At 42.1% G+C, this 14,523-nt stretch overlaps 1 protein-coding gene across 1 annotated transcript in view; it reads right to left on the reverse strand.

The window, feature by feature from the left end:
* Nucleotides 1-1,794: 1,794 nt before the first annotated feature.
* LOC124622252 (immediate early response 3-interacting protein 1) overlaps nt 1,795-14,523 on the reverse strand; it is a 29,230-nt gene continuing 16,501 nt past the window's right edge. The window contains exon 3 of the mRNA XM_047147910.1: nt 1,795-2,060. Within this exon, the coding sequence (XP_047003866.1) occupies nt 2,005-2,060 (56 nt within the window). The 3' untranslated portion in view covers nt 1,795-2,004. The remainder of the gene's footprint in view (nt 2,061-14,523) is intronic.

Genomic DNA, 14,523 nt, shown 5'->3' on the forward strand with positions numbered 1-14,523 from the left:
TGACCCTAGTTTGATAACAACACCTAAAGAGTATTATCTTAATAAGAGTACAGTCAAAACATCTGGTTGTATTTAGGTACCACCAGTTTAGACAGTGCTTTCAGACATTTATATCATACTGGCAATAGCTGTACCCTGTTTCTGAGAATGTTTTTAAATGAAAGCACATATGCCTGTTCAGTCATTCAAATCATTTAGATCCTGAAGCCCAACAAACTGAATTTGAAGCTGGAAACTAGCCCTCTACATCATCCAGCTGGTCTTAAACCACTGCATCTAGGGGTACTTACCTGTTTACTCACATCTTCAATGGCTTGCTCTTCCTCTTACTTCTCTTTTCTACAATAGTTTCCTTTCTGTGTCATTCTCCTGATCTATCGGTCCTTCAGTTTTCTAAGACAAAATTAATCATCACTTTTCTTAGTTTCAAAAAAAGTTCTGTCTTTGTGTCTGTCAATTCATCCCTGTTGTGACATTACACTCAGGAAATGCACCTCAGGTACCTGCTGCACCATATGTGACATGACACCATTGGACATACTGTCAAGGATGGGGGCTGCTGACCCAGGAAATTCTTGTTCATACCACTGCAATCTCACAAGGTACAGAGAAACAAGACACCTCACATCCAACAGCATAATATGCTGAAGAATTTGATACTATTTATGAAGTCAATTAAATATGTAATTCAGTAAATGAAAACTAAGGCTAACAAATTCCTTACAATCACTAACCCTTTAACCAAATGTAACCCTTTAAGCAAATGGAGATCCAGTGATCAATAATTCTGTTTTAAAAGCCAACAAGATGCATCTGTGAGGTATCCAATTTTATTGGTGACATCACAATTTGGCAATAAATTCAATTAACAATCAGTTTAATTAATTAGAAAACAGTGCTACATATGTTAGCAATGCAAAATGTACTACAAAGTCCTCATATTCACCACATACCATTTTTTTTAACAAAGGTCGTACAAGATTTACTTCTTTACTTTGCCCTAATTAATATTTACATAAAAAGTAACATTTAAATTCTATCTAAACTATGAAAAAATTTATTGCATCAGCAGACAGTGGGAGGCAATTTCCCATAAGACTAATGTCACACTGTTTCTTATTCATTATTTTAGGCACTATTCATAATATCTTCGTGGAAAGGATAGTTGCTACTCACCATATTGTGGAGATGCTGAGTCACAGATAGGCACAACAGAAAGACTGTCAGAAAATGAGCTCAAACAAGGCCTTCGTCAGAGGTAACCCCACCCCCCCTCACACACACACACACACACACACACACACACACACACACACACACACACAGCCTCTGGCTGCTGAGGCTGGTGTGGCCTCAGCAGCCAGAGACTGCAGAGTATGTGTGTGTGTGTGTGTGTGTGTGTGTGTGTGTGTGTGTGTGTGTGTTTTCATTCTATCTCCATTTCTGACAGTCTTTTTGTTGTGCCTATCTGCGACTCAGCAGCTCTGCTAATAATGTTACATTCATCCTGGATTTCTGTTAAAATTTCTTCCATGATCATCATAGTCTACATTTTTGCTGTTAATAAATAGTTTGTCTTCTCCTCCATGTAAAATGTATTTCTTTTCACTTGCTGTGAGTTCACACTGTTGCACTGCTATACAAATTACACACAAAACTGAAAAAAAATTAGCAACTGAGATATAGCATGGAATCTTACCTGTCCCAGTACGCGTTAAAGGGTAGCTACACAACTTTAATCACTTAAACTCTTTCTTATGTGTTACTTGATGAAGGAAGGCAAGCTTAAGAATATTTTAAGTATAAAAATATCTTTATTCATAAAAGGGAAATTTTCAATAAGCTATACCAAAACAACAGCTGTACAGAAACAACGGTTCATCTTATATGGATCATTAGCTTCAACATACACACAAACTGCAATCCATGCCATTTCCCAAAAGCACTGTTCTTTTGCACACAAGTCAGTTCAGATGTTTCACGTCATTACATTTCCATCAAATGTCATCCAAGAAGCAGCTTTATTACTATTGTTATGATGTTGAGGAAAATTAAAGGAACTGAAATAAACAATACACATAATTAAAAATTGCTTCAAATCAGCTAACCAAAAACATCTTCAAGGGAGGTTCCAAAATCACACAAGTTTAACAGATTCCACACTGAATTTTACATCCAAACATAAAAATTGGCACCTAAAATTACAACAAATTCATGTCCGTAATTATAATATACTAGCTAACAAAGCCAGTAATGTTAGGTATTCATTTTGCCAATTTTCTATTAGAAACAAAAACAATATAAACTGTGTTTGTGATTTAACAGCAAAACATTTTCATTTCCATGTATTTGCGAAAAGACTTTTGAAAATATGAAATAGTTTCTGTACACTGGGCACAGCTGTTTCGCAGGTCTACAATGTGATTTTCTAATGTCTTTATGGTAACGCCTCTTCATAGCTCTAAAGACGGCCATTGTCTTCATCTACATTTATTTTGCACTTCACAATTGAAAGCTATCAAAAGTGCTGCCAGGTGTCAGGATTTCCTTTAAGTTGACTTGACTGTGGGAGTGTCTCAGTACTAAAAAGTAAATGTATTAAAACTTCATCCATGATGCAATTTTTTTCATGCAATTCAGTGTTTAACATGTCAAATCTCCTGAACTGTGTGTCATACAATGATATAATTTTGTAAGTACACTCACCAAAAGACACTGAAATGCTTCGTAGCTTTTGTCAGTTATCCCAAATACAAAATACACAAATTTGAAATATGAAAATTGCATCATAATTTCGAATTCAGCTTAGCTGACTCACGGAACTATTCACAACAAAATTACTTTTATTATTTGCAAATCCTGATACGGAACATACAACAGATTTAATCTGTTTGTAGAAAAAACAAAACTGCAAACCAGCCACTTGAAAACACGGCCCAATCAAATGAAGTATACCATTGCCATTTGGTTGGCATGGATGCTGGGAAGCGGATGTATGCTGAGGGTCACTCTGTAAACTGTTGTCATCACTAATATATGTAAATATTTAAATCAGTTGTGACAGTATATCAGCATCTTGAATTAAAACTTGTGGTAGAAAATGAAATCAGGGCCAAGATTATTTATTTAAAGGCAAACGTCAACTTAAACTACTACCAGAACCTATTTTCACAAGCTTGCACATTAAGAAGACGTGGCGGCTTGGGACACTATCATCAGAACTTCAACATCAAAAAGCTAAGTACAATTAATTCAGCTACGCCTTTTTCACTTCACCCACTTTAGGTTAGAAGACGAGTAGCAGAAATTGGTAATATCCAAAAGGTATTAGGACAGGTGGATAAAGTAACATTAAAAGGGGCACATGTCAATACTGGCTGCAAAATGTGTTGTGAACAAAGCTAGTAGCAAATCAGTGATAAATTTTTTACATGATGCACAATGCAGCAATTTTTCATGCATCTCATTGTTCATGACATCATATCTCAGACTGAATTATGGTAGATAGGTGGTTGCCCCCAGAGCAATTATTGCTGACAATAGAAGACATTCACACCAAGTTTAGTTGGAATTGGTCCACTGGTTTAGAAGGAGCTGTGGAGAAAAACACACACACACACACACACACACACACACACACACACACACACACACACACACACACTTTTGTTATATGTATGTATTACACAAAATTTAATGATAAATGACAACGTGCAGCAAAGAAGTCTTCATATCCAGGTATCCAAATAAAACACAAACAGTTCTACCTTTACAACATTTAAGATGGGCAACTCAAGAATAAATGAATGTGGATTAATGAGACTTAAAGACAAGGTTATTAGTCCCGCAACTCCCAGCTTAACTTCAGTGCTACCTGCCTTGTTCCTAGTTGGTGTGAACCCCACATTGCCTTGGCTTCATGCTACTTGGTGTACTTCATGTACAATTATGACTTCAAGACCAACCATGGTGTCTTGTGTGCCATTGTCACTGGCACCTACCATTTTCAGCAATGGCTTCCAGAATACCACTATTTGTACAGCAGAGCTCTTCGCCCTTTACCAGGCCACCCAGCAAGTATGGTGACATACTTTTCAACTGCCATATGCTTCAATTCTCTCAGTGCCCTTCAGAGCCTCTGTATGCTGTACACAGTCCATCCCTTAGTGCTACAGGTCCAACAAAGCTCCCACTTTCTCACTGCTGAGGGAGCCACTGTGATGTTCATGTGTGTCGCTGGTCACATCAGTCTGATTGGAAATGAGTCTGCTGACGCTGCTGTTAAGGCTGCAGTAGTCCTACCTCAGCCTGCTAGCTCTTCCATATCTTTGGTTGGTCTCCATGTTGCCATATGTTGACAGATGATATCACTTTGGTGTCACAACTGGTCTTCTTTTCTCATTGTCATCAACTTTTTACACTTCACCATTTCCTGACCCAAAGTTTTTTTTTTTTTTTTTTTCCAGTGTATGTTTGCCGTCTGAGTTATCGGCCATTTTAGTGAACAGGACATGGGCTGTCCAATGCATTTTACTTTTTATCTATTGTGATACAGCAAAGAACATTTAATCTTTGGTTTGGAACCTTTTGTCTCTACAGCGTATTTTGTAGACTTTTCTCCAAGAGGAAGTCCTTATTTTAGCTCTCCTTCCTTCTGTCGATTGGGCTTAACGTATAGTCATTTTTAACTTTTTTTACTTACAGGTGTTCTAAAGGTATGACCTCAGTTGTTTTCGCACCCTAAAAAACAACGCCCAGAAGGGTAACAGAAAGGTGGTGTCAATGATGCCAGTATTAGAAAGGTGCGTCAAAAGGTTCCCTGTGAAAGAAACCTACGGCAGAAAATACACCCAACACACTTTCCCCATACTAGCAAAAAAACATAGGATGATTGTAAATTAATCACAAAATCAGTTCTAGGGGTTGAGAGTGTGTGTTTCAGTTTCAACAGCTGCCTAACTAGCTCATCTCTGCAACATTTCCAAGAATGCTGCCATCATTCTGAATACAAAGGAAGACAATAACTATATAGGAGCACTGAGGGTCACTGCATACACAAATTTCATAGACGGAGTGAGTTTTGATGTAAGTGAGGGCTTGGAAAGCAGCTGTCAATTTCACTGTATAAATGCTAAATTCCTTCAGCAGAGAATGAGGTTAAAAAACTTATGGGCATCTGAAGGCCCAACTTAACACAATCTATTGAGCTATCTGTGTTGATCTGCCCAAAGGATATTTCAAGATTACGTGCGGAAGAAGACTATGTATATGTACTGCTGAATGTCCTACTTATGTTGACATTCGTGTGTAATATGTCATTAGGGGGTTCAGCGAGTTTATGGGTATCAGTATGAAGTATTTCAATTTTCGTAAATATTGACTGGGTCCCTCAAGTTGTCCTGAAGTTGAACTGTCTGAATACGTCCAGTGAGTGAACCAAAATGGTGCTGCCAAAAGATTTTTTACTACTGTTTGGCAGAGCACCATGATCTCATCCTCATTACTTTAAATAGGATTAAGCTGATAGTTGAGGGCCGTCATCTACTACTGTAGATTCATCACCAATCTTTAGCTGTGTCAGACATTTATTGCAACCACCAGGAAACCAACTTGGATTTAGTGGATCCAGACTATACAGGCATTGTCATTTTTGCAGCTTGAAGAATGATATTCACAGAGTCTTGCACTCGATACATTTTGTTTAGCACGACTTGCGCAGCAGAGGTGTGTGCGTGCAAGACTGCAATTTTCAAGGACCACTGTGAAAACACACTGGTAAATTGGAAATGTGGAATCAACAAGACGATGGGATATTTATCTCAGATCATCGTGAGTGTGCCTCTGTCCATTGGTTCCAGGCAGCAACTACAGACTGAATGTATCACGTGCAACACTACAAAGTGAGATGCTGTTCATTATTCATCAGGCACACATCTAGGTAATAAAGGAGTTTTACAAATACTTGGGCTCTGTTGTCCATATTTGCACTGCTCACCAATCCAAAATCCTCGTAATGTATATTTCTATCAAGTGGACAATATACATTGTTCTTACTGTAATTAAGTGTACTCTAATAATATGCTTTGAGATCACATGCCAGCAGTACCTTTTCACTGTAGATTGAGTGGTGGACCATTCTATATTTGTGAGGTTTTTACTGGACACACAGCATTGTCGAACTGTCGACAGATGTTCAGCAATTAGTTGTGATTCCTATAAAAAGTATAAATCAATGAATGCACATTGGGATGGATACTAGTTGCTTGAATTCAGCCAGAAGAGGATGCTATCCATGGCAGTTCCATTGTGATACAGCTAGGTACTGGGAGTTTGGGGTAGCAAAGATGAAATGGGATAAAACTGAATTGCTGTTCAATCATATGTTGTTTATATAGGGTAGGTGTATTGTCCATATTTATTAATGTGCCAACCATCCACCTCTTTGGGAAATCTGAATTATTGTGAGGATTTCCCAGCTTGTATTTCATGTTCGGAGGGCAATCAGTCTACTGAACAGGGTAATGTGCAATTTTATTTTCATTTGAGTAGGGCTAGTTCACTGGTCTACTAGTTTCTGAGAGGAGTATGTCCTATGTGAAATTCTCTTGTCTTGTGATGCCAGATCTGGATGAACAGTCTCCAGCTGCACCAGCAGATGGGCATCCACTGATATCATATAGTTTAAATCCAAGAGAGGTACCTGCACAAACCAGAAGCTTCACCACCCACAGCAGTGTACACCTGGATCAATGGTCACTGTTAGGACTCCCAGTGCCATAAAAGATACTAGATAAAAGGATGTCAGCATGTTATGTTATTAGAATTTTATCATCATTTTGTAAATGACATGTCTTGAAGTGACATACTAGTCCTATGTACCCTCAATTCTTAGCTGTGGAAGTCTTTCTAGGTACTGAAAGTGCAAAACATGGATACAATATTTAAACTTCATAAAGGCCCATAAGAATAATAACTAGAAGTAGTAGACAGGCATGATGTAAAGAACTGTTTCAGAAAGCTGGGCATCCTTACTGCACCAAGTGAGTACACCTACCAACATGTGGTGCATATCTGGGATCACAAAGCTGCTAACTACCCCACTAATACATAATTGTGGAATTAGAACCAGTATGGGATTACAATTTTTTATATATAAACAAAAAAACCCGCATCATAACAGTATCTTTTATCAGGGCATAAAATTTTAAAATACATTGCCCAAGGAAATGAAAGATTATTGAAATATGTCTTTTCAGAATGGCAGCTAAAACATTCTTCACAACCACTGCATACTACGCAATTAAAGGTTACTTGAAGGACTCAGAGTAAGGGGTAATAAACAAAGGGGTTAACTACAGGACTTGTCACATTTCAATACATGAGCACAGTTTACTGCTTTTGCAAGAATGTCATGTATCAGGTAGTAATGACTAATGTTTGCTGAACACTCCCCCCCCCCCCCCTTTCCCAACTCGATGGACAGAGGCGATGACGGGAAGGAAACACGGAGCATACCTGAATGGGTGTCCTTACTGTGTGCAGCAGTGAAGAGCAAAGCTATGTTTTCATATATTACTAATGATCGGAATATAGTTGTGTGTAAATCTAACAACATCGTATAACAGACCGACTGAATCATATAGTGCAGCTGTTAAAGACACTTACATATTCAAAGGATGGTGTTCGCTCTGTCCAGCCATCCTCATCCGGGTTTCCCATGGTTTTCCAAGATCACTTCATGCAAATGCCATTATGGTTCCTTCGTCAAGGTAATGGCCGACCACTGTGCTATCCTTATAGAGCATATTAAAGTATTCCATAGATATCTATATTTTGAGCTATTTACTCTTACTGCACAACCATAACAACTCTTACATCATTGTGATATGATCCTTGGAAGATAAAAATAAATAAATAATCTGCATACTCTCCTTGGCTTGCACAAGGAGGTAGAGCTTCAGGATGAACAGTGCAAGTACCAATTTCTCTTGGGTACCTTAGGGCTCCACAATTTCAAAATGGCAAGTCCTTTACTTTTTGGGCAAAGTAACTATCCATATAGTAAGAAAGTGAAGGTACCTGTTCTACACCACAGACAGGGTTCTATAAAAGATGTTCCTCCCAAACTATTGTCAGATTTGGAAAAATGAATGTGATTATGCTTACGTATGGTTTTGGGTCACTGAACTACCAGCTCCTGAGCACCCTTACATTAAATACTTACAGACAAATGTGGTTAAAATTGATTCAAACTACTGAAAACTTTAAATCCAAGCACACATTACTTGAACAGGTAACTACCTCCAGAAGTCATCAAAATCACTAACTGTGGATGAAAGAAGGGAGTCAAACCAAACTTTAATATGCTGAATATGTGGCAGAGTAATAGCACAGAGACCAATCCAAAAGTGTTAATGTAAAAAAGTAAGACTGAGATCAATATCAGCTGATGAGATCTACAAGCTATTTCAGGACGAATAGTAAAGGTGATTGTAGTATAAACTAATTTGAATAAAACATTCTGCATAAAATCTGTCCAGTTTGTACTGGTTACAGAGTTAAGTTTCCATATTGTGTATTGGTACTCCAGGTACTATGGTTTCATTTATCAATTGTCATTTTTGTTTAAAGTTAAAGCTGTGCAGCTATGCTTGAATTTACATAACTGAATTTATCAAGTGTGATTGTTATTCATCGGCTAATTCTACTGGATTGTTCCACCGTTAATGGAAGAGGTTTCTTTGGATACAAGGATAATTATGTTCTTCCAGCATGACAAAGCCCCAGCACATTCGAGTTGTTAGGCGACACCATCAAAACCTAATGTTCACCAGAACATGGACTGGCACAAATGTACACATTTCTTGTTCACCAAGCTCCCCTAAACTTACCCCATTAGCTTTTAGCCAGAGAGAGAAGTGGAGGTGTTGAACTCAAAATTAAATGGCCTTCGCGACATTGCTAGGATAAAACGTAAAATGCGGTCGATAGCCCACGCTTCGTTCACTAAAACGGCCAATAACACAGATGACAAACGTGAACAAGAACATAAAGGGCATTTTGTTAGGAAATCGTGGGCAAACAACGGTTGAGCTCAATGAGTAGAAAGTGGTGGGGGAGCACCACTTAATGGTGATTGCCAAAGAGACAGTGCCCGATACACAACGTAGCTAGAATGATCTCCTCACGACGAGAGGGCACAGAGGAGGTTGTCCAAGCCACTGGGAGAGGCTTAAAACCCTGGAGCTTGTTCCCATGAAGGGAGGACCAATGCTGATGCCAAAGTGACACCCTCTGCTGACAGACAGCAAAACACAGATCATCAGAGGGAATGTAAGAACTAGCAGGCTGAGGTACGAGGACTGCAGCCTTCACAGCACCATCAGCCGCCTCCTTTCCACTCTGACCGACATGACGAGGAACCCACATAAACATCACAGTGGCTCATCAAGAATGAGCAAGTGAAAGCTTTCCTTGACCTGTTGCACTTAGGGATGAATGGTGTACATCATACAGAGGCTTTGAAGGACACAGAGTGTCAGAGCGGATGACGCTATATAAAGACCTGTGTTGCCGGATGTACTGCACAGCCTGATACAGCATGAGGAGCTCTGCTGTAAATACTGAGCAATGTCCCAGAAGCCAACACTGAAAACCGTCATTGCCAATGAAAAAAGGCACACATGACACCACGGTCAGTCCGAGAGCCATCAGTGTACACAAAGGTACCATCGCGAAGTTCCATGCATAAGTTGTGAAACTGAAGGCGATAGACCAAGACTGGAGTAGTGTCCTTAGGAAGTGAATGAAGGCCAAGGTGAACATGGGCCACCGCACGAAGCCAAGGTGGTGAAGTTGCAGATAGCATGAAGTTAAGCTGGCGGAGCAAGAGCCACAAGCGAACTCCAGGAGGTAACAGAAGAGGGACATGCCCCATACTGGCGACAAAAGGATTCATCGAAGGAGGCATAGGATGGGCGCCCACGCATGGCAGACAAACTGCATACATATCTGCTGAGGAGAAAGTCACAGCGGTAGGATAGCTGTAGTTCAGCAGCTTCTTCATACAGACACTCTACCGGGCTACTGCAGAAGGGAGCAGTGGCCAAACGGATGCCACGATAGTGGATAGTATTGAGAAGGTGTAAGATGGACAGACGTGCAGATGCATAAACGAAACACCTGTAGTCTAGTTTCGAATGGACAAGGGACCAGCACAAATGGAGGAGGGTGGTTCAGTCTGCTCCCCAAGAAGTACCACTGAGGATACATAGGACATTGAGGGACCACATACAGCAGACTGCCCAGTAAGACATGTGGGAGGACCAAGAAAGTTTCCTATCAAGTATGAGCTCCAGGAACTGCATGAACGGAAAAGCAACAGGCCCAAGATGTAAAGACAGTGGAAGAAACCAACTGCACTTGCAGAAATTCATATGAATGGTTTTGTCAATGGAAAAACGAAGACCACTGTCAATTCTTTATGAGTAAAGATGATCGAGACACAGCTGAAGCTGCCACTCAAAGAGACAGGCCCATGGAGAACTGCAATAGATTGCAAAATCGTCAATGAAAAGGAGCTAGAAATGCCCAGCAGGAGACAGGCCATTACAGGGTTAATGGCAATAGAAAAAAAGGATTACACTCAGGACGGAACACTGAGTAACACAATTTTCCTCAATAATGGTGTCCAACAAGGCAGAACCTACATGTACCTTGAAAACTCTGTCTTTTCGAAATTCCTAAAGGGAACGCGGCAGGTGGCCATGGAAACCCCACATATAGAGAGTACAGAGGCTACCAGTCCTCCAGCAGGTGTCGTAAGCTTTCTCCAAATCAAGAAACACTGCCTCAGTCTGGGATTTCCACAGAAAACTGTTCATGACATGGGTGGACAAAGTGACAAGATGGTCAACTGCAAAACAGCATGCTCAAAAATCCACACTGTGTAGTGGTTACTAAATTGCGAGACTCGAGCTACCATACCAGCCAGGCATGAACCATATGTTCCATCACCTTGCAAACACAGCTGGTGAGAGAAATGAGGTGGGAAGTAGAAGGAAGGTGTCTGTTCTTACTGGGCTTAGGTATGGGCATGACAGTGGCTTCACGACAGTGTCTGGGAAATGTGCCCTCTGCCCAGATGTGGTTGTACATATGAAGCAGAAAGTGCTTTCCCACTACATAAAGGTTCTGTAACACCTGAATGGGAACGTCGTTTGGCCCTGGGGCGGAGGATAGGGATGAAGTGAGAGCATGATCTAGCTCCCTCATAGTAAAGGCGGCATTGTAGCACTCACGATTCTGAGGAGAGAATGGTATCACCTGAGCCTCCTCCATTAATTTCTGATGGAGGAAGGCAGGGTGATAGCGGCAGGACCTCGAAATCTCTGCAACATTGCAGTTCAGGGTGTTGGAGATAGCAATACGGTCCGTGATGACATCACGTGCTACTGTCAGGGTGACAATTGGGAAATGATTCTTGGTTCCAGAGAGCTGTCGGCGGTTGGCCTACACGACAGAAGAGGGTGTGGAACTGTTAAAAGAACCAGTGAATAAAATCCAGCTAGCTTTTTTTGCTATCCTAAAAAACGTGACGACACTGTGCATGCAACTGTTTATATTGAATGCAGTTTGCCATCATAGGATGACCGTTAAAAATGCCGAGAGCACATCTCTGCATGCAAATTGTGTCACAGCAAGCCTCAGTCCACCAAGGGACCGGGGCTTGGCGAGGTAAAGAGGAAGTGCAAAGAATGGAACGTTCTGCATGCAGCAGTAAGGACAACGTTTGTAAGATATTCTACCTGGTCATCACAACTGGGGAAAAATTTGTCGAAGGTTGCCAGGGAGGAATAAAGCCTCCATTCGGGCTTAGTAACCTGCCATTTGGGCATGCATGTAGGTGGGGTAGGAGTCAGCAAATGGGTACCACATGGGAAATGGTCACTCAAGTACATGTCAGAGAGAATGGACCACTCTAGACGATGGGCAAGCTGGGCAGTGCAGAAGCAGAGGTCCAAATGGGAATAAGTGTGTGTGGAGTCTTAAAGGAACGTGGGTGCTCCTGTGTTAAGGCAGAAGAGGTTAAGTTGATTGAGAAGGTCAGCCAATAGGGCACCACTCGGACATGTTCTGGGAGAACCGCAAAGAGGATGCTGCGCATTAAAGTCACCGAGCAGCAGAAAGAGGTGATGTAGCTGCTGAATAAACTGGTGAGTATCTGCCCTGGTGACACTGAATGACAGAGAAATGAAAACGGTACAAAGGGAAAATGTCAAGAGAGGAAGGAAAAGGCAAACTGCAATAGCTTGAAGGCGGGAAGTCAGGGAGATGGGTTGACTATTAATGTCATCTTGTATGAACAGCATAACTCCCCCACGAGATGGAATGCCGTCCTCAGGGGGAAGGTCAAAATGGACTGGGAAGAAACTCAAGAGCTTGAAGCGTTCGTGAGGACACAATTTTGTTTCCAGAAGGCAGAGTACAAACAGACGCTGCAATTCTAAGAGCAGCCGTAAACCCTATTTGTTCGATCGGAACTGCGAATGGTCCATTGGAGGAGTCATGATGAGGAAAAAATGAAGGGGTGTCACCTCAGCAGCTCCCCTCGGTGGCTGCCGAGTGCTAACCTTCTAAGACTCGCTACTACAGGGCACAGAGGCAGGAGGATCCTGCTCCACGAGATCTACAGAAGCATCGGCATTCTCCTTCTGTCAGCCTGTGGAGTGCAGGGCAGAAAAATGGTTGGTGGTGTGCACCAGTGACACAGAGGGTGGCTGGCTGAGAGCGAACATGGTGACACCATCGAAGGGCACCTTCACGTTTGCCTTTGTTTGACTTCTTAGAGCCTTTCCGATTGGCAGAGGATGACTTGGATGTTGGTTGGCTAGAGGGATGTAAGAAGTCTTCACACGAGTATTCTTTCTGTCCTTTCCGGCCTGCCAGTTGTCTGGCTGGTGACTTCGCCCTGTGAGGCAAAAGTTTGGTGGCATGCTGCGCAGCTGGAGGAGGAGATGATGATGCAACTATGATGCTGGGCAATTTCACAACTAAGTTGTTAAATCTGAGGTCGCATGTCTGCGTGGAGTGAGATGCAGCAAGAACAGTACGGTAGGTGCCAGATGGTAGAAAGCAGGGTTTCCGACTAGCCAACAACTTGTTAGTGACCACATAAGGCACACTTCCTCTTCCAACCGGATCTCCTAAACAGCCCACTCATTGAGATACACAGGACAATAGAGGGAGGAGGCGCCATGGTCACCATTGCAATTGATGCAGTGGGGAGGAGGAGGAGGCGGACAGTCACCCTCGTGTGCATCCCTATCACAGGTTACACATTTGGCTGGGTGTCGACAGGATTCTTGAGTGTGGTTGTAATGATGACATAAGGTTCGGAATATGCGGTCTGACTGTGGTAACTTCATAACCTGCTTTGATCTTTGACTGAAGAACAATTCTATCAAAAGTGAGAAAGAGAGCGTGTGTGGGCACTAATGAGGCATTTTTCATCACCCAATGGACTGCAATGACACCCTGATCAGAGAGGTACATTTGGATTTCTGCCTCAGTCTGACCATTTAGCAGCCTAGTGTAAATAACACCATGGGTTTGAGCATTTGATGGGTCTCGATGCGAACAGTAGTTGTGCTTGAGAATCAGAAGTATTCTCCAAAAGCAGAGTGCCATTGCGCAAACGAGAGCAGGATTTTACACGGCCAGCAATTGTATCAACACCTTTCCGAATAATCAACTGATTTACCGTAGCAAAACACTGACTGTCTTCAGTACGTGAAACCACGAGGAACTGTGGTGCAGCTGGGAGGGTCTTTGAATTGTTAGTCTCATTCCATTTACATATTGTAGCCTTTCACAGTGAAGACGATTGGCTCATTGTGAGAAAATCCCCCATGACTGCCAGCGTCTCCAATGACATGCTCCCCCAACTGGGGACACCCTTCAGAGGGGGGCACATCCGCCTTAGGTGATTGTTCACACCTCAGATCACACCTCACGAACTCCTGACAGGGGAACCAATTGGCAATTTGGGAAGGTCACAGCTTCGGCAATCACCCATCCCTGGGCCTGGCCTGTACAAGGGGGAACATGCAAACCCTACGTGTTGACCCGGGGCTGGGAATTACATGTTACTCAGTCACCTGTTATCCGTCAATACACGTGGGTCGGCCTTCAGGAGCATACAGGGAGGAAGAAGAAAAGAGGAACCTCAAACGTCGAAGCGGAGGAAGGATGGGAGAAATTGAATGACGAAAGGAAAAAGGAATAAAAACAGTGGAGAGTGTTCTGATATTGACTACTGAAAATGCATATCACATTTCCAAAAACAGCCCAGGCATGTTCAAGGAGGAGAAAAAGAACAGCAACAGGATAGACATGCAGCATGGAAGGGAAAGCATGCTGCAAAGGCTGGGGCCCGTAGTAGCCAAGCACGAACCCGCCGAAGAGCGGCAAGCTCCCTGGGGAGTAGACGAGAATCTGAAAGTGCTCGTATCGAAGTGCTCG

This window comes from Schistocerca americana, chromosome 7, assembly GCF_021461395.2.
Source record: "Schistocerca americana isolate TAMUIC-IGC-003095 chromosome 7, iqSchAmer2.1, whole genome shotgun sequence".
NCBI classification, from domain to species: domain Eukaryota; kingdom Metazoa; phylum Arthropoda; class Insecta; order Orthoptera; family Acrididae; genus Schistocerca; species Schistocerca americana.